This window comes from Danio aesculapii, chromosome 13 (assembly GCF_903798145.1).
Source record: "Danio aesculapii chromosome 13, fDanAes4.1, whole genome shotgun sequence".
In the NCBI taxonomy this organism is placed as follows: Eukaryota; Metazoa; Chordata; class Actinopteri; order Cypriniformes; family Danionidae; genus Danio; species Danio aesculapii.
The window spans coordinates 35,191,367-35,213,223 of record NC_079447.1 but is presented as its reverse complement, the minus strand read 5'-3'; the positions used below and the strand labels follow the sequence as shown (position 1 = coordinate 35,213,223).

Below are 21,857 nucleotides of genomic sequence, written 5' to 3'. Positions count from 1 at the left end.
ATCTCAGTCTACTTGGTTTTGGTTTCAGTTGGCGCTGAGTTGAAACATGCGCGTTGCATATGTGTGAGCGCAAGGTAAGGTGTTCTCATCTATCGTGTGCTCGTGTCTTGCGTCTGTTTATGTTGGTGTTGTCTAAGCATGTGAATCTGTGTTTACATTGTGGCCGCGTGCTTTTGATTGTGTGCTTCAGTGTGTGCTTTGTCTATCATATGAACAACGCGCTAATGTTTGTCTCTCTCATTGGCTTGCGTGTTCTAGTCTAGTTTTATGTGAGCACGTGGCTTGTGTTGTCTCTTTGTTGTCATGTTGCTCTCCCGTTCTATTGTCTAGCTCCCACCCTCCTTGTTAACCCATTATTAGTTTATTAGGTTCACTGTTTGTGGGTTAATTTACTCCTGCTTATATTCTTCTCATGTCTGCTGTCCTGTGCCAGTCGTCATTATATGTTGCCTTGTGTTCCAGTCCTGTGTGTTCCAGTCCTGATCCCTGCCAGCCAGCCCAGTCTAGTTTGGTTTGTTTGCTTGTTTTGTTAATGTTTTTCCCCTCTCGAGGTTAGTTTATTTTACTGTTTTGCATTTATTTTTATTTTGTTATTAATTAAAACCCATTTTTCCCTGCCCTTCTAGCTCCTTTTCCCCACCCACTGATCGTGACAGAACTGGCTTTCTGATTATTTTATTATGTAATTGGCATAATAAAATTTACCTGACAAATAAACTGTTAAGTTTTGATTCATTCTGAATTCTCCTTAAATCTTTTTATATCCAGTAGATTAATGGAGTCTGCACTACCTTTATGATTCGACATAATTAGATTGATTTTAAGGCACATTTGGCTGTACAGAGTCGTTTTGACATGACAGCATGGAGATCTTAATCATCTACTTGCTGAAATTAGCAAGTTGTCTGGAAGTGGCTAAATCAATTACTTTTTAGGATGAGTGAGCAGTTTGCAACCAGACTATTTAAGTATTAGCTAACCCTACATCCTCTGACTAACTTTAGAGTGTTGAGTTAATGTCTGTGAGAAGACACGCAAATCCCGGGTGTGAAACTCTGAGCAGCGTTCGGTCCCTAATGAACGTATAACTGAAGAGTATGGGATCAGATATAAATCAAAACTCTAAATTACCTCATAAATGATGAATGTGATCCGTTCTTATAATTAGAAATACAGTCAAAATTTTACGATCACTTATAATTGGGAGTATAATTGGAGCTAAAAAAAACGAATACAAATAAATTCTAATAATTAACAAAAAATTTCACGAAGCACTAGAAAAGGCTTACATGCATTTCACCTTCGACCATGCTGTTAGTTTGTCGTCATTGGCTAATAGATGGACTCTACACCGCTGTGGCAACCCCCTGATGAATAAAGGGACTAAGCCGACAGAAAATGAAATGAAATGAAATAAAAATCCTCCTTACTACAATAACAATTATTTAATAGGAGTCCTCCACTATTATGCATAATTAAACTGGTGAGCTCTCAACATGGACTAACGGTTATACATAAATTGAAAAAAGTTACTGTACATGGCCATGGTTATATTTTTTGGTTTTACATTTTTTGTTGGGGCCAGAGAAAATGTTGTCAGAGCAAGTTCAAATTAACATGAAAATTCGGTCAAAGTGAACCGTAAAGAGAACTTACTGTATGAGATAAGAGATGTACAAACAGCATTTGGAGTACGAATCTCTACCCAGAATTTGTGCTTGAATCTTTAAAGTGATAAAACCGGTTGGAGCTTCTAAAATGGTTTTGGGACAGACTACAAGATGGTGGTCTGACTGAGACAATCTTGTTTTGACGTGGGACTTGTGGTGTGACAGCTATCAATACTGCTAAAAAGTATCAAACTATCAATACTTTTATCAGCATGAATGTATGTGTACATACCACTGATGAAAATGGCGATGGGCGCTGTGGTGATGAGGAATGACGAGAGGAGAGCCGGCAAACAGCGAGTAGATAATTCCTCCTATGCTCTGCCCGATGATCGTCTTCTGAACATCTAATCAAAAGAGAGAACAGCTCAGAATATGTGTGTGTGAGAAAGAGAGGAGTATGTGTGTGAGACAGTGTGATCACCGATCTCTCCCCGAGTGCTCTCATCATTCAGTGAGCCAAAAGCAATGGCAGGAAGCAGCACAGCGCTGTAGAGGAAGATGGACGTCGTCATGAACTTGACCAGGGTTTTGTTATTACCCACTAATCCCTGAAAGAAAAGAAAAAACACATTTATGTCAAACATATTTTAGCAAAGCATTACTCCACTCTTCATTAGTGCTTTAACAGTTTGTTAGTTCACTAGAGAAATTAACTTGGGAGAAGTGCTTTTCTCAGAACATTTGCACAACATAAATAAACATCAGTTCATGACCATATTATTTAAAATATAATGAATATATAATCTGATTTACAGCTCTGGGAAAAATTCTATATTCTGGTAATTCAATACAACATTTGTTGCGAATAATAAAATGAAATTTAAAGCATTTCATTTTCGTTATTTTTCATTTTATTTATTTTTTTGTGATTGAATATCAGGATTATTCCACTAAATATTGATTTAATAACTCTTCTAAAGTTAAAACACTGGTATTGTGTTATCTAAAAAAGTCTGAAAAGGGCAGTTTTTTGTTATGTTGTGCAATAAAATAAGGTCTAAATGGACAATATTTAGATTTCAAAGATGTAACAAATGCCATCAGTAGTTTAAAGAATAAAACAAAATGATATTTGACTGAAATGCATAATTATAAATTAAATGTTTGTGTTCTTTCTTTCTCCCATAGCTGCATATGTTTTAAACAAATCTAAAAAACAAGTTTTAAAAAAACACTGTGTAAATTATTTAAACAACAAACTAGAGAAGAAACATAATTATTATCACATTTAGGACACCAGTAAAAAAACTAACTTAATTACAATGTTGATTGTTTTGGATTAATTTCAATTAGTCTGATTAAATTTCATTTTCATTAATTACAAAGTGTTGATTATTACATCTAAAAATAAATGACAATTTAATCGTTTGAGCAATGTTTTTACATGCAGCCTTTAATGCTAAAATACTGGCTAAAGTAATAAGGAAGCCTACATTTTGTGAGCTTTAGAGATTGTTTATTTTCCTTATTTTGCAAAAGCACCACAATTTTGTTGTTATTGTGACTGTACACAAAAATTTGACTGGTATATAACAATTATTTGTGTGACCCAAAATCAACAGTGTATTCATAGGGCTCTGTTTTAGCGATTCGCGCAAAAGCGTGGCGCAAAAAGCATTAAGCAAGTTTCCGAATCCACTTTAGCTTTTTAAAGTACGGAAAAATAAGCTCTGCGTCCCAGTACATATCTAACAGGGTTGTCCTAATTCTTCCTAATGATTTATGGGTGTGTTTTGAGCATAATGTGCAATTAAAACCATCAGAGTCTCATCTCCTATTCCCTTTAAGAGTTAGTCCTTAAACGAATAGATGAACAATAATAACGAAATGTGGTAAAAAAAAACCTGAGTTATATTCCAAAAACACGTTCTTATGCCCCATATAGTGATTCATACATCTCCAAAACTCGACAGGTGGACAATCTAAACTTTTTTAATTAAAATACATAAAAATTGTGCAAAATAACATTATATAAATGGCAATTGCCATGAATAAACGGGGAAAGAAAGCCCCGAGATATGGGATGGAGGCAGTGTTTTTTATTTACGTAGAAAATAATAATTTTGTAATATTTTAATGCTTACATTTTTTTTTTCATATATAAAGATATTTGTGTATTGCTGTACATCCTGTGTGTGCTAAACAATGTGTACACGTTTTGGACCTGCATAGGTGCATAACTAACACACTCTGCACTGGATTTTAGACCTGCTTTATATGGTCAATGATACAGTCTATTTCAATTCTTCAAATAGCAACGCGCCAACGATGCGCCTTAACACAACTCTATTTTAGACTAGCACGCCCAAGAGTACACAAAGTGGCTCAAATAGATTTGCTATTTAAACAACTGTGGTGCAAAAACGTGAATATTAGGGTTGCGCTGGTATGAAAATAGCAAACAAATTGCGCCAAACACATCTTGCGCCTTATTGTGCAAGGTGTATAATAGGGCCCTTAGTGTCTTTAACACTGATAAGAAAAAAAAGAGATGCTGGTCACTGCAGTATGACCAGGGTCCTCAGGGGGTAATAAACTAATTATAATGGAATTTATTTATATAAAATTGTATATAATTTGAAATTATATAAACTTTAATTATACAGTTTAATAAAATAAAACAAAAAATGCTTAATAAAACTGTAATTATAGTTGAATTTATTTAAAGACGGTCTTTTTTTCAGTTAAAGAACAAATCAAAGCAATGCCTGTACCAAAAAACTGACTCCAAAAAAGATAAATAACAATTGTATACCATTTTGTGTACCATTACACCCCTACTATACAGTAAATCCATATGTAAAATATAATGCTAGATATGCAGCACTTGTGCACATGTCCTAGCTAGAATTGAACAAAATAAGCTATTAAGAACACAAGAAAAGCATATATCCTTCTGTGAAAACTTTAAAACCCTCTACATTTCCAGAACAATTCCATTATTACAGCGTTGCATCTAAAACAGTGTGAGTGGTCCATTTATGCTTGACACACCATCAGTGAAGTCAGAGGGGTAGAGAGGCAGCCGACGACACAGATCCTCATAGATTCCTCTGCCCACCCTGAAAAAAATCCTACACTTACACACACACACACACACACACACGCACAAAAAGACGAGAGAGAGAAAGAGGATTATACACATACATACACACACACACACACACACATATATATATATATACATATATCTACATATATAAAAGTCAAAACATTTATATACATTTACTGCAATACTCCATCAGGAGAGGCACAGGATTAAAGCACACACACTCACACACTAATAAACATCACACACACAGCACACCAAATCCTGCCGAACCACAGCAAATACACACACCAAAGCACATACGCTCACACATTCACACTGCAAGGGAAGAGATACTGTTAAAAGCAGACAAAACACACACACTCTGTCTGAGTTAAATCCTCACACAAACACACACACACACACACACACACACACACACACACAGAAGCTCCGTGTAATCACACTCACACAGGGCCCCCTGCACAGCAGAGAGAGAGACACAAGATGACGAGAACACAGATTCTGCAGACTGGAGAAAGAGACACAGCCCAGTGTTAGAACAGCATTAGTACAGAAGCACAAACATTACAACCGCATCAGCAGAGCACAGGCCACACACCTGTTACCTTACTTACTTACTTACACGTCCATTATGCAGCGGCAGGAAAACATCTGACATGTGTGCATTTCAGAGAAACTGCATTAGACGAGCTTAAGCACTTTTATGAATATAAAAGCCTCTGTTAATGGTGTGCGGCTTTTGTAATTGTGGATGTTTGTGACATATTGTTATGATTCTGAAGAACCACACACACACAAGAATCATTTTACATGTTTACTGAAAGCATTTAGCATTCTGAGTTGAATGCGATTAGATTTAAAAAAAGACTACAAATGGCACAGAATTATTCAAAGCAATAAACAGAAAAAAGACCAGTCAGTCCAGCCGCCTATTTCAATGTTATCACTCGATGACTGGGCATTATCAGTAGTTATATCAGCTGCATATAGGTAGGGGTGTCTTCGGTGCACAGCGATGCAGACGCGGACCAATTCGGTATCGGTTCAGTAATAATCATAAACCGAGGGTTATTATGTACTGACGTCATTTATCTCACTTTGCGCTTTGTCGCGAGAGAGGCGAGCACGGGTATTTACAACACTACAGGCGCATCAACTACTTAAAAATTTCACTGTGTGTGTGTTTTTTCTGGAAAGTCTTTTAACTGGCACTTACAGCATAAGCCCCTATTTCTCCTGCGATTGAGGGGAAGGAAAGTGTACTCCATTTCTCTCTCTCTCTCACTGTGGCCCATTTCACCTGCTGGCGTGACTGGTCCTCCTAGCGTATGCATCATGCAGTGCGGGAATAAAATTTCCGAATAAAGCGCGGAAGCGGTCGGTAACTCTGGTGTAATTTTAACAGAAGTGGGCGGTCCCTTCACACAATATCACTCCCAAGCGAGCGAGCTTGCCAAGTGTGCGTGGCATGTGTGTACTGTATGTGCACATGTGTGTGCGTGTATTGTGTGAATGAGAGACAGTGTGGTGCTGTGTGGTCCATGAGGTGTTGGTGTGTGTTGTGTGTGTTATACAGGACAGGCTTGTTATAGCACCCCCAAAATACAACACTGTGTATGGAAGCATCGTCAATTCGTAACCGAACTGAACCGTGAGACCATTATAGGTTCACACCTCTAGATATGGGCCAAGAGATTCCATATGGATGGATCATAACAGCCTTCTGAGTCTACTAGTAGCGCAGAAGGCCCCTTCTGGCCCCTATCATAGGCATGAGACGATAACTGCTTTCAAGGTGATACTGTAGTTTAAAGAAAATTTTCTGTAATACCGTAATAAATAATAAAACTAATTATAATGGAATTTACTTAATGAAACTTTAATTATACAGTTTAATAAATAAAACAAAAAAAAAGCTTAATAAAACTGTAATTATAGATGAATTTATTTAGAGGTGGTCTTTTTTCTATTAAGAACAAATCAAAGCAATGCTGTACCAAAAACTGACTCCAAAACAGATAAATAACATTGTGTACCATTTTCTAATTGTGTACCATTTTTAAGGTATACCGCAGTTTAAAAAAAAAAGTCAAGGCCAAAATTTTCTGTAATACCGTTACTAAGGTATGTGTGAGATTTTATTTTATTTATTTTATTTTTTTGTTTGTTTTTTTTGTTAGATTTTTAGGACAACAGTATCTCCATTAGAAAAGATATTCAAAGATTCCGTTTTAAATTGTAAGCAAATCTGTGTTTTTGAAACAAATGAAAATAGCAGAAGTTCAATGATTCATTTGAAATATTTAGCTTGACATACATTTAATATTTTAAATGTTTCTCAAAATAAAACACATGTGTTCAAATGGGAAAAAAGTTTTTGTTTTACCCAGACATTAAAATAGAATATATTTTAGAGCAGTAATCACAATACTATAAAAACATGATATTTTTATCCAAGGTTATCATATTGTCAGAATCTTATATTGGCCCATGCCTAATATCTATCAGCTGATAACCACTGATAATTCCCGTGATTCGAGTGATGCCATTCAAGTGATTCGAGTGATTGCCATTCGAAGCAAGTGGCTTGTCATAATATTTATATCATTTTAAAAACTAAATCTTCAACTTGTCAGGAAAGACAAATGATACTGAATCAATTAACTAATCATATACCTAATAAATATCTATTTCAGAGTTTTTGCAGCTTTCATCAAGTCCAAATTTAAGACCTTTTAAAGACTTTTTAAGACCAATATGAATGAAATTTCAGACTTTCACATGGCAAAACGCTAAGGATTTTTTGTAATGGCTAGTGGATTTTTTATTCACTTGCCCCATTAAAACTAAATTTCTGTAATTCTTAGCTCCATATTTTAAATAATGAGTCGAACAGGCAAACTAATCTAATGTATATGCACATATATAATATTGTATAGCTTGCTATTTAAAATATGTATTTAAATATAGATTTGTGAGGAGTGTACTCAAATATGCTGAGCACTGTAAGATGTTATATTTTATTAGCATAATTTTTCTTTAAAAAAGTTTTAAAAACTATAATACATTAATTTTATGTACAACATACACACTGTCAAAAAAGTTGACTCAACTTAAAATTTAAAGTAACAAACTTCAGGACATTTTGAGTTGACTCAACTTAAATCGAGTAAGTGTGTAAGTGCTGTTGGGTTGAAAGTTGAGTCAACTCAAAAATCTCCTGAAGTTTGTTGCATTAAAAATTTAAGTTGAGTAAACTTAGTTTTTTAAGTGCAGTTATTCATAAACACATGGAGAACTTTTAAACAAATGTTATTGTAAGGATGTAAGGAAGATAATTAAATCGTATTGGTTAATAGGGTTAATGAATTTTACTTTTGTTAAATGTTTTTTTTTTTTTTTAGATGGACTGTTGGTTTTACCGATAAAGCAGCTTTACATGGACAAAGGAAAATTAAGACCTGTTTAAAATTATTTAATACCTAAAATGCCATATTTATGTGAATTTAAGACTTTTTAAGACCTAAAATTTTGTCTTTGAAATTTAAGACATTTTAAGACTTTTTTAAGATCCCGTGGACACTCTGTATTAAAACCTTATACAAAAATAGAAAGAGAAAAACTGTAAAATACAAAATTATCATTTTTTATTATTATTATTATTATTATTATTATTATATTATTATTAGTACACTCAAAATTGACATTTGCTGCTTGTTCAAACTTCTTAATAAGTGGGCAACTTAATTTTTTTATGTTCAGTCCACTTAAAGTTGTAAAAACGAAGGTAACTTAACAGATTTGTGTTAGGACAACATACAAGAATTGTGTGGAACCCAGCATTTTTTACAGTGTATGCAGGACAAGTTATGACTCTGGTGTGTGTGTGTGTGTGTGCGTGTGTGTGTGTGTGTGTACTTAAAAATGTGTGTGTTTGTGTCAAGACACAAACACCAAGGTCTTTTTGGATGAATAAAATTTTAATAGGCTTTACAGGTCAGGATTTTGGCAGTGAAACAGTTTGTTCGTCTCACATTAATGACCTACACTAGCCTCTTTCTGGCAGACAGGCTCGTTTGCTGTCACTCAGACAGAACCTGTCTCAGCATATGCTTAAATAAGTCGCACAGCTTTAAGTGTTCATTACAGAGCCGGGCTCATTCATCATGACATCGCGTGTCTGATATAAAAAAGAGAGACAGACCTTTCCTGCTCGTTTGCCAGAGATGAATAGCTTTTAGTGCGCACAAGGGATCACACACCCTATATACACACACACACTGAGAAAGGAATTGTGCCAAAATGTTTGTGTTTTGTATCACCTAAGAATGTAAAATTAAGCTACATAAAATTATTATTTAACAAGTGCAAAGCATAACTGCTAGTATGCAGACCTCATTACTGGACTTTCTTTATATGTAATGATTTTTTTATACTCTACACTGTAAAAAATGCAGGGTTCCACACAATTCATTTATGTTGTCCCAACTCAAATCAGGTAAGTTCATTGTTTTTGACAAATTTAAGAAGATCGAACATAAAATAATTATGTTGTCCCATAAAAGCTTAAGAATTGTTTTATTTCAGCTCATTTAAAATAAGAAGTATGAACAAGCAGAACATTTTTTGAGTGCAGAGACTGTAAAATGCCCTCAAATATAGTGTGTACTAAAGAGTGTGTATAACGTATACTGCCCTCACAGAAAACTTTCAACACTTTTACTGTTTTAAAATACTTCATTTTGTGTGATTTATGAACCATTAATAAACCAAAAAATTCCACCACAAGAACAAACATGTCTGGTATTTCTTGACTATTACAATGGAAAAAAGCTTTCATCCAATAAAAAAATAAATAAAAATCTACACCTAATTCAACCCAGGCTCATTCTGAAAACGTACCTCTATATACACTTCTGGAGACTGCCAAATACATCCGAGGAGCTACATTTGCGCGAATCCACCAGAGGCCGATGTTTACACTTTTTGAGATCTCAAATTTCCCTCGCAAGTGCCATTCGTACCTGTTCTTCTCACATAAATCCACCAGAGGCCACTGTGAACTGACTTTTTGACTGACCGACTGATCCCCCACCCTCCTCCTTCTCTAAACCCAACCAATAGTGTTTTCAAAAGCACTGATTGACCGGCCCACCCACTTCCCTAAACCCAACCAACAGTTTTAAAAAGCAATCCAGAACAAGAAAAGCCCTCGCCTGATTTTTACGACATTTTCAGATTTGACCTGTTTTTTACTTGTTTATTTTATTTTTTGGATTCTATTTTTGACCTACCCGCTTCCTGTAACCGTTCCTTACCGGACTCAAACCCCATTGTTGTGGTCAACTCCTCTCTCCGTCTCAAGTCTGCCGACGTACATGGCGAGCTAACGGGACAAACTGGTAACAGCAGGAAAGCCGTCCATACGGAAATAAGTGGTCAAAAGGAAAAGGAATGGTATAATACCACCCCGTAGCGTTTGTTTTAAAAACGAAATTCAGACAGACATAGCTCTGACTACATAATTCGCGATCTCCTGAAATGTATGTAGGGCTAAGTTTTCAGAACGAGCTTATGTTGTCTAAATTTTATCACTTGACCCAATGAAAAATAAATAATTTGCCTTAAACAATATTTTTTTCTCCATGAGAACAATTATAACTAACCTGATACAAAGCATATTTTTCTTGTTGAAGAAAGTCAATTAATTCAAATTCTCTTTATGTTCTAAACATAAAGATATAGCTTTAATCAAAACAACAACATTTCCCATGAAATGTTCATTCATCCAATTGAAACAATTTAGGGTAATGGTTTCACATCTAAATTTGATCACTTAAGCCAATGAAAAATAAATCACTTGCCTTAAACAAGTCCATGAAAGTACAAAACATATTGAGCTTCCGTTTAATACAAATGCACTGGCCTAAGTGAATAACCTGCAAATTTTACATTGGTCAAAAGAAATATTTCTTAGTTGAGCTCTTAATCAAAAACATTTATATTTCACTATGTTTTGAACTTTAAAAATATTAATTGAAAAATAAAACAAATAATATTAAACTGAAACGAAAGATCCATTTTTAATTGAATTAAGTACTGCTTGAAAGTTTTTTTTTCAGTGATATTACATTATTTTACACATTATATACAGTATAAATGCTATACTATTTCACAATGTGATGAATAGAAAGTACACAAAGACCTCACACCCACACACACACACACTTAGTAATGATCCTCTCCACCTGGTTGCCATTCCTCAGATGTGTGATGGAGTGAAAAATGCAAAAAACAAAACAAAACAAAACAAAAAAAACACACACACACAACTATTTGGCCGCCGCTGTTGTCTTTACGGAGAAGAAAACAGGGCTTTTACAGGCGGCTAACCTCAGCCAGGGTGGTCTAATGCTCACATATGCCGAATGGGACATTTATTGTGGTGCGTCAAAGCGGAGTAACAAACAAGATAAATTCTCATTAGCTGCTACATGCTCAGTAGAACTTAATCACTGGAGTGAAAGTCAAACAGCAAAGGGCGAAGGGGGAAAAGTAGAGAGAGAGAGATTGGCGGACGAGGGCTGAAGAGAGAAGAGATGCAAACAATCACGATTAAGGGATGATTCAACAAAAATGAAAAATTCTGATGTTATTTAATCACCTTGGTATTGTTCCAATGTTATATGCTCGTCATTTTTCAAACCACAAGGTCTGTATAAAGGCCAGGATTAAGTGTTTAAAGAGATGCAAATGTATGAAAGAATGATTCCATTCAAACAGTGGTTTGGTGGAAAAAAATATGCATTACTCAACAAAAATCCTGACCTTGACTGTTAACTGGCTTTCTGCTATCTGACAAAAAACAAGTGATAAAGCTTAAGCCATTCATTTTTAGTGAAGGGTAGTATAGCAGCTGTGTGTATTTGATATATTACTTATTACAAAAATAAAATGTAATTAAATTAAAATTACAGCCTCTGTACTTTTAAAAACAATTGAAGACAATATTATAAGCACTCCTGTGACATTTTGAATTCTTTTTCAAATATTTCCCAAATTGCTGTTTAACAGAGAAGATTTTTAAAATATATTTTAAACATATAGTTTTAGTAATTAATTTCTAAGAACAAATAATCACTTCTTTGCTATGATCACAGTACAAAATATTTCACTTTTTATTTAGCAAAATACTAGTATTCAGCTTAAAGTGCTACTTAAAGGCTTCATTCATTCATTTTCCTTTGGCTTAGTCACTTTATTATTCAGGGGTCTCCACAGCGGAATGAACCGCCAACTTATCCAGCATATGTTTTACATATATTGTAAACCAGTATTGGGAAACACCCATACACTGTCACATGTATATAATGAGTCAAAACACACATACACTTCGGCCAATTTAGCTTATTCAATTCACCTTTAGCGCATGTGTTTAGACTGTGGGGGAAACTGGAGCACCCGGAGCAAACCCACGCGAACACAGGGAGAACATGTAACTCACACAGAATGCCAACGGGCCCAGCCGGGGTTCGAACCAGCAATCTTCCTGCTGTGAGGTGACAGTGCTAAGCACTGAGCCACCGTGTCGCCCCCAATTTACAGGCTTAACTTGATTAATTAGTTTGACTAGGCAAGTTATGGTAAATAGGCAAGTCATTGGATAACAGTGGTTTGTTTTGTAGACAAATGAATGAATGAATGAATGAATGAATGAATGAATGAATGAATGAATGAATGAATGAATGAATGAATGAATGAATGAATGAATGAAAATGTGTGTGGCTAATAATTTTGACCTTAAACTGCTTTTATTTCTGCAAACAAATAAATAAAAAAGAAACAAGACTTTCTCTAGAAGAAACTAATATAATAGGAAATACAGTGAAAGTATTTGTGAAATGTTTTATTAGGAGGTAAAACAAATTTATTAGGAGAGGCTAATAATTCTAACAACAGTGTTCTTTTTCTCTCGCCTTCACTTCTATATATATCCCTGTATTACAAACATTGTATATGATTTTTTCTGTTCTAACAAAAGTGCTCTTGTCTTCTAATGCTGATAGTTTATTAATCTAAAAAAATGCAAATATATGGTTATTAATAATCAAGGCAGAAATAACCATTATTTATTATTTATGTTGATTAGCTATAGATTATTGTTTTGGTGGTTGTTATTGTTATTATTATTATTATGTATGTTTGTGGATTATAAAAAATATATCAAAAAATAAAAAATAAAAAAAAGCTGTTGGCTGCTTTACCACCAATTAAACATTTTAGGGCCACAGTTCCACTCCAGCTCACAAGAACCAAAAAACTACAATCCATATTTGATTCTATGTAATCTATTGCATTCATCACAACATCGGATTCTTCTGTAATTTGCAACACCAGTATAAACAGAAACTTCAATAAATAAACAGAAAACACTTGTGAATTACAAAATATGGAAACTGTTAATTAACAGATATTTTTTGTACTTTGTATCTTGGCTTCTCTCAAGTGTTTCATTTATATGAATTACAAGAGATCAATGATTCTCAAGGTTGAAAAATGTATAATAAATAATGTGTAAATTTGTGTATATTTTTACAGTATACTATAAAAGAAATGCCAAAAAATTTGTGAAAACTCATTTTAGTCACAAAATCAGATTTGGTTATTTCTTAAAATCATGGAAGGACTATAATTCTTAAAATTCTACTTAAATAAGTTAAATGATAAGTGGGGTTTTTTTGCATCTTTTTTTTTTAAAGTTGATCCTGGCCGCTTTCACTGCCATTAATGGACTTCAAATTAAAATGTCTCCCCAAAAAATATAAATGCATATGGTATTGGAACAAAGCACCAGGGCTATTATTGCCTCAGTTTTCATTTTTGGATAGCACTATCCCTTTAAGACCTTTACAAGTGAACCTCAAGCATCGCTGCTCACGCTGCGATGCGCACACACCTTCAGTGGTTTTTGACTGTGTGGGTCTGTCTCTTCGCCCTCCACAGCCGTGGTTTTACAATTGGCAGCAGTCAGGTGGTACCTCTGGATGACCAGTGCCTCTTTGAACTCCTCTTGAGTTTACTCTCTAGCAGCTTCTGTTCTGAAGGAGATGTCGGAGAACATGCTGGCAAATGTCCTGCCCAGCTCCATCGCCGTCTTAGTGCTTTTCTGAAAAAACACAGATCAAACATGAGCATGTTATGTTTTGCTGATCATTAATTATTTATGGATATTAAGGTCTGTGAATGAGTACTATATGGGTGATAGTAATCATAAATGTAGTAGTACCCACATAAAAACACAACAATTTTCTGTTAGTAAAAGATTTTTTCCAACTTGTTCTAATTCAACATTTTTTTAACATTTATCATGTACTGAAGGATACTCATTCTAAAGGGAATTCAATTGACGTGTGGGTCTCTGAACAATTTTTACAATTCAGAACAATCGTATTATATTTGTCATCTGTGGTGTGAATGGATCTTTTTAAAAGAAAATTTAATCTGTACCTAATGTGGTTAATGTGTATTTAATGTGGTAATATTAATGATATTTAATGTGGTAACCCAGAAATCACCCTATTCACAAGGCAGAAAATAAAACTAATAGCCTCTTAAGACTGGTTTCTTGAACATGACAATGAGTTCACTGTGTTCGATTGGCCTCAACAGTCACCAGCTCTTAATCTAATAGAGCACCTTTGGGATGTGGTGGAATGGGAGATGCTATCCTGTCAATATGGACCAAAATCTCAGAGGAGTATTTCTAGTACACAGTGCGGGTAAGCTGTACCTAATAAAGTGGCTGATGAACACAGTACTGGCCAAGAGCTTAGAAAAAAAAAAAAGGATTAATTAATGTTTCTTAAAGCTTTTTTTCTGTTCAGCAAGGCTTAATTTTTATGATGAAAATTTCAATGAAACAATAAAACAGTGAAACATTATTTCAATTTAAAGTAAATGTTTTCTGTCCTTTTAAAATGTACTTATTTCTGTAATTTAAAGTTGAATTTTCAGCTCCATTACTCACGTTTTTGTGCCACATGATTCTTCAGAAAGCAGTGTATGCTGATTTGATGCTTTATTTTGATCATTTATTATTGGTTCAATCGCCATATTCTATAAACAAAATACACATATACATAAATACTGAAATTATAATGAAGTTTTACCTATCAGGATTCTTGTTGAAAAGAAAGTTAAAATAATAGCACTTGTTTTAAATAAAAAAAAAATTTACAGTACAAGTTAAAAAATGTATGTATTATTGTTCAATAAAATATTTGCATAATTTATAAATAGCTTTATTACTTATTTATGAAATATTATGTGACACTGAAGACATATATATTCCTTCATTTAAAATCAGGCTTACTTTCAAAAATATTTGACAATATTACCGCTCTATTGTATTATGCTCAAATAAATATTGGCTAGCAGAAAAGCCCTCTTTCAAAATCATGACATTAATTCCAAACATTAGTCTATTTAAACAGCCATTTCATTTTAAATCAAGAATCCTCTGGCAACATGTCCTCGAATAATCTGTATTTTTAATTATTTTTTTTACAGTGTCCATGTTTGCCCTGTCCTCAACATTCATGATTTTTGCTTTATCATCTTAGGTTTTATATCCATTTAACTTACATAATGTTCATGTCATTCTCTTGTTTTGAACACATGGCAAGAAAAGAGGATCAAGAGTATCTGCACGTGCCTGCATGACAAACCAGCTTTTAATGGAATGAGAAGATGCTTGTTTGTGTGAGGCCATTTCTTTCTTTTTTAAAGCTCAGAATTACCTAGCAAAAAAGTTATCTATATTGCATGGTGAACTACTGTACAGAGGACAGAGAGTGAGAGAGAGAAAATTGAGAGAGAGAAAGAGAGTGATTAGATGTAAGCAGATGTAAACACATACACACAAACACACAGATTTATGATGTAAACACAGACACAAAGAGATACACAGAATAGTCTTGGAGGGAGCCGAGGGCCCCAAAGCCTTTACGGGGAGACTGGAAGGGGAACGAGAAATGCAGGACCAGGACTTTAAGACTTAAATATGACGGTATTAGTGTGTCTGAGCCTGCCTTGAATAATATCGCATTAATATTTCAGATGCCTCCATATATATCAAAGCCTTTAAACAGAAAACAAACACTGACTTTTTGCTCAAGTTTTAACCTGCAAGACTCTGATAAACCTCATATGTCTCTTTCTTTGGTTTTTTTTTCAGCAGATATTTTCCCAAAATATGATTTTACTCAGTTTATTTTTAAAAATATGAGGGCAACCATATTTTTCAATGTGCATAGACAGTTTGTTGCTGGGTTGTTGGGTTATGTTGGGTTAGGGTGTGTGTTTTCAGTGTTTTTGTGTTATCCAGTGGTTGACTTGATCTACTAAGTTTGTTTACATGGACACCAATAAACCGACTTAATAAATAAACCGATTAGAGTCTTCCATGTAAACAGCGATTTCTGATTCCCTTAATCCGACTAAGTCGTAAGTCAAACTAAACAGAAATAGAATTAAGACGTGAAGTGTGCTGATTTTTAGTCGAATTATTGAAGTGCAGTACAGACATGTAAACACCTTAATCCAACTATTCATACACACGGCTGTTTGACACTATTCTCTGTATCTACCGAGTCAGTGAAGGACCACAGACAACTGTATCTCGAAATGCTAGGTGTATTAAAATTAAGTGTCTCTTCGGTGCACCACGATGCAGACGCGGACAATTCGGTATTGGTTCAGTTATAATCATAACCGGTTATTGTGTATAGACATCATTTATCTCATATGTATTACTTAACTACTTAAAAACGCAGAAACTGCACAATGTCACTGCGTGTGTGTTTGCTGGACAGTCTTTTACTGACACTTACAGCAGAAGCCCCTATTTCACTGCGATTGAGGGAATGAAAGTAAACTCTATTTCTCTCTCTCTCTCTCTCACTGTGGCCCATTTGACCTGCTGGCATGACTTTTCCTCTCCTCTTGGCTGTTACAGCTATACTTCTGGATACAGACACGAGCGCGTGTCTGCAGAGTTTTCTCCACTTTGTCTATCTTGGATCAGCTGTGATCGCCGCTGCCATTTGTCAGTGTCACTCATCTGTGAAGAGCACCAGCGTGTAAGAGACAATCACAGCCCTTTCTGTTGAGCACGACCAATCAAAGGGGTGTAAGAACTTGGTAGACAAGGTTCAAAAAGCGAGCGGGAAATTTATATTTGTTTATTTGCTATAAATGCTTGTGTTGTTTAAAGGTACAGTTTATATATCTGACTGTTTTTATTAAAGGACAAAATTGTATTACAAATAGTATAAAAATATAAACATATTTATACATTTTAATACAAGAATTTTTGTGCTGTTAAGAAAATATAAAACTGTTTGTCAAGCATCGTCAATGCACAGTGATATCGAATTGAACCAAATCGATGGCATAATAATCGTAACCGAACCGAATCGTGAGATCAGTGTAGGTTCACACCTCTACAAAATGCTAAGGGTTTTTTTTCCATACGGCATGCGGTATCAAATTCAATTAAACACTCTTCCAGCAATTCATAGTTGCATCCATTATCTCAGTTTGTCATGGGGGGCATGCATGACATGTTCCTGAATGAAAGTGAAAGTGCCAAACTGCAGTTAAAAATGAAACCCCCAAAATTACATAAAAACTCCGGGGTAAATGTGGATATTGTGTTGACGCAATGAAATTAATTGAATCATGTGCTATAAAATGTAAACCGAGATCATGAAAGGAACATTCAAAAAGCAAATCATAAAAACACCCTAATCATATTATTGTCTTATTCACATTATTGCAAATAATTCGATTACTGCTGTCAATGTAAGTCACTGACAACTGAAACAATACAATTAATCCATATATGAGGACAAAATTAGTTTGTGTGTCTTAAAAAAACATAAATTAACTGTTCAATCAGTCAATTATTAAATCAATCAATTATTGGGTTGTCACATGCGGTTAAAATAGCCAAAGCAAAATATATCTTATCTTAATTTAGCCCCCCTAAATTATTAGCCCCCTGTTCCTGTTTTTTCCCCCCAATTTCTGTTTAACGGAGAGAAAAATTTTTTCTAACACACATTTCTAATTCAAAATTCATTCTTTTTTAAATATTTCCCAAATTATGTTTAACAGAGCAAGGAAATGTTCACAGTATGTCTGATAATATATATATATATATATATATATATATATATATATATATATATATATATATATATATATATATATATATATATATATATATATATATATATATATATATATATATGTGTGTGTGTGTGTGTGCGTGTGCGGTGTGTGTGTGTGTGTGTGTGTGTGTGTGTGTTTGATTCAATATATTAAATATTTATGTTTGATTTGGTTATAATCTACAGCTTTAAATTATAATATAATATAATATAATATAATATAATATAATATAATATAATATAATATAATATAATATAATATAATATAATATAATATAATATAATATAATATAATATAATATAATATAATACAATATAATATAATATAATTTAATATAATAGAATATAATATAATATATAATAAAATAAAATATAATATAATATAAACAGATTTTGAAAATAACAATAAAGTAATAATTTCTGATATTCAGTTATTTAACCCCTTAAAACATTTACAGTGTTCTGTTACACATATACAGTAAATTAAGCCTAATAACATGCACCCAAACCTAAACTAAACTCTACTCCTAACCCTATAATAAATTAATTTTGTTAATTTTGTTCATGCTAATGTATATTAAAAAATAATATAATATAATATAATATAATATAATATAATATAATATAATATAATATAATATAATATAATATAATATAATATAATATAATATAATATAATAGAATATAATATAATATATAATAAAATAAAATAATATAATATAAACAGATTTTGAAAATAACAATAAAGTAATAATTTCTGATATTCAGTTATTTAACCCCTTAAAACATTTACAGTGTTCTGTTACACATATACAGTAAATTAAGCCTAATAACATGCACCCAAACCTAAACTAAACTCTACTCCTAACCCTATAATAAATTAATTTTGTTAATTTTGTTCATGCTAATGTATATTAAAAAATAATATAATATAATATAATATAATATAATATAATATAATATAATATAATATAATATAATATAATATAATATAATATAATATAATATAATAGAATAGAATATAATATAATATATAATAAATAAAATAATATAATATAAACAGATTTTGAAAATAACAATAAAGTAATAATTTCTGATATTCAGTTATTTAACCCCTTAAAACATTTACAGTGTTCTGTTACACATATACAGTAAATTAAGCCTAATAACATGCACCCAAACCTAAACTAAACTCTACTCCTAACCCTATAATAAATTAATTTTGTTCATGCTAATGTATATTAAAAAACTCCTTAAAAACAAAAGAGCAACCGAAAATATTTAATACACTCATTTGTGAACATCTTTTCCATCCAGATCTAAGACTAGGCAAATATTTGCAAATAAAGCCATTTCTTTCATATAACCCTGAGCTAATGTCCTCACACCCAATACATTTTTATGGGCATTAATGTGGCCATTACCATCTTTGAAGGTGCCAGGATGAGGATGACGTAGCGGACCTCAGCACAGTTTTCCCCCCAGTTCTGCGGCCGATCCAGACGTGAGATACACACGTGCCGCCTCTGCAGGTTCTTCACATTACAGCTGTCACAGAGAGTTCATAAATCATCATAAATCCTCTTACGATTTACAACAGGGCTTTGATGTACCTGGCACAGTATCAGATTAATTCAATATGTAACAGGAGTACAGCAAACACATTAACAAATCCATTGGTTGAGGTCTAATGGGATTACAGAAAGCTCTTGAACAGGGGTGTCAAAGGAAGATCTGCTTGTGGGACGATGGGAAAACCCATATACGGCTGTAAAGTTATACAAGTGTGCACACTTCGGTTCAGGTCTGAGTTTAATATCAACTCAATTAACCATATTAAAAAGGAAAAAATGCACTCAGTGCTCTTGACTAGGTCATTTTTTATACAGTAAGTGGAATTAATCAAATATTATCATAAAGGTTCATATAAGGGACACAATTTAAATACTTTGTTGCTTATCCAATTTATTTAAAAAGCACTGAAAAAAGTTATCCTTTTTATCCTTTTCAGACCAGAAATGCAAGCTCGTGCGACAAGCTTCGCAGTTCGCTGCATTGGAAAGTTCAAGCTTGGTGAACTCTGACCTGCGAAATCACATCACATGATTGCGTGAGAGCAATCGAAGATCAAAACATGACCTCTCTGGACAGGTATTTAAAACATGGACCAATCGCTCGCTTTTTTAAATGTCTAATCATCTTGTTTAATCCCACCCCTTTTCGCAGCGCTGTACAACAGAATTTTGCACACACAAACTCTAGTGTGACCGCAGCATTATTGGTGCTTTCTCTTGTCAATTAGGACCCCACTTGTCTCACTCCCATAAACACAAACCATACTAAAACATTTTTGCTATGCTGAAATATTTTACATGCAAAAAAATTTGTGGCATAGCAAAACAGCTAACAAAACCAATATGGGTAGTTTTGATTTCATGTATACTTAAAAAAATTACTGTAATATGTTACTGCTAAAATCTTTAGATTTTCTCAAAGTATCATTTAGCTTTGGTTCAAACTTAAAAGTGTATTTAATCTAAATTAAATATATTTGTTGTGGTCAGGAAAACAAATTTCATCAACACAGAGTAAAAATATTGTTTACTATTATAATTTTGTATAAAAGGTACATTTTATTTATTTAGGTATTTTTTTAATTTTAAACCTTACATCAAAAATATTTTTGCTTTGGACCAATCTTAGAAATACTGCAATTGGTTACAGCTAAATTTATAAATGTCCCCCAATTATAGTTTTGACTTGGTTAAAGTTTCTGGTTTAAAGCAAAAATACTCTTTTGAGGGCAAGTAATGCTTTTAAATTTTCCTATATGTTTGTTTCTATTTAGGCAAACTGAATAAAACACACAAAAAAAACATTTTAGTTCAATATAAAATGTACTTTAAATAAAAGACACAGTAGTTTCACTTTTTTCTGTGTGTACATTAATAATAGGCCTTATACCGAGACCCTGTATTGGTCTTGCTAATACTCATAACAACACCTCCTCGTGGCCCACATACTGAGGACAAAAGAGACTTTCCAGAGATTTCAAAAAAGCAGAGAGCCTTAGGATACACTCATCTGAACCATGCTAGAGCTGTCATGCTGCTCTGTAAGGACTTTGGTAACCTCGCGGCCTTGCATTAAGCACATTTAAGTACTCTGTTTTATTTACTATACATGTAAAGTCTCAGAGCTGCCGTGGGTCATCCAGCATTGCCACTTGTTTCCCTTTCTTGCCCATAAAACTGTCTGCACATATTTCAAGAAACACAAATCCTTTGCTCACCGGGCAAATGGCTGAAATGGGCTGTTTTTATGATATTTATTTACCGTGGGTCTTTGTTTTGACCCTAGAGAGGATTCAAGGGTCTTAAGTGACTCTTGATTTATGTTTTGAATTATCTTGTGTGAGTTGTTAAAAACAATTCATGAATTAATGTTTAATGAATGTCATGTTCATATAATACACAAGAGAAAATTAAGCATTAGATTACGGTTAATTATGTAGGTGCTATCTATCTATCTATCTATCTATCTATCTATCTATCTATCTATCTATCTATCTATCTATCTATCTATCTATCTATCTATCTATCTATCTATCTATCTATCTATCTATCTATCTATCTATCTATCTATCTATCTGTCTATCTGTCTATCTGTCTGTCTGTCTGTCTATCTATATGGTCCGTCCATCCATCCACCCATCCATCTGTCTGTCCATACATTTATCCATCCAAGCATCCATCCATCTATCTAGGCATCATATATCTGTCCATCGGTACATTTATCACCCATTCATCATCTATCCACCCACCCAACCATCCATTTGTCTGTCTATCTAGTCATCTTTTCCATTTGTTTAACAGTCATCAGTCACAGTAACCTCCA

The 21,857-nt window shown here is 33.5% G+C and overlaps 1 protein-coding gene across 1 annotated transcript in view; it reads right to left on the bottom strand.

The window, feature by feature from the left end:
* slc4a11 (solute carrier family 4 member 11) overlaps nucleotides 1–21,857 on the bottom strand; it is a 157,003-nt gene that overhangs the window by 45,676 nt on the left and 89,470 nt on the right. The window contains 8 exon segments of the mRNA XM_056470817.1: nucleotides 1,903–1,936; nucleotides 1,938–2,017; nucleotides 2,095–2,221; nucleotides 4,666–4,752; nucleotides 5,173–5,211; nucleotides 5,213–5,233; nucleotides 13,682–13,891; nucleotides 19,385–19,508. Of these exon segments, the coding sequence (XP_056326792.1) occupies nucleotides 1,903–1,936; nucleotides 1,938–2,017; nucleotides 2,095–2,221; nucleotides 4,666–4,752; nucleotides 5,173–5,211; nucleotides 5,213–5,233; nucleotides 13,682–13,891; nucleotides 19,385–19,508 (722 nt within the window).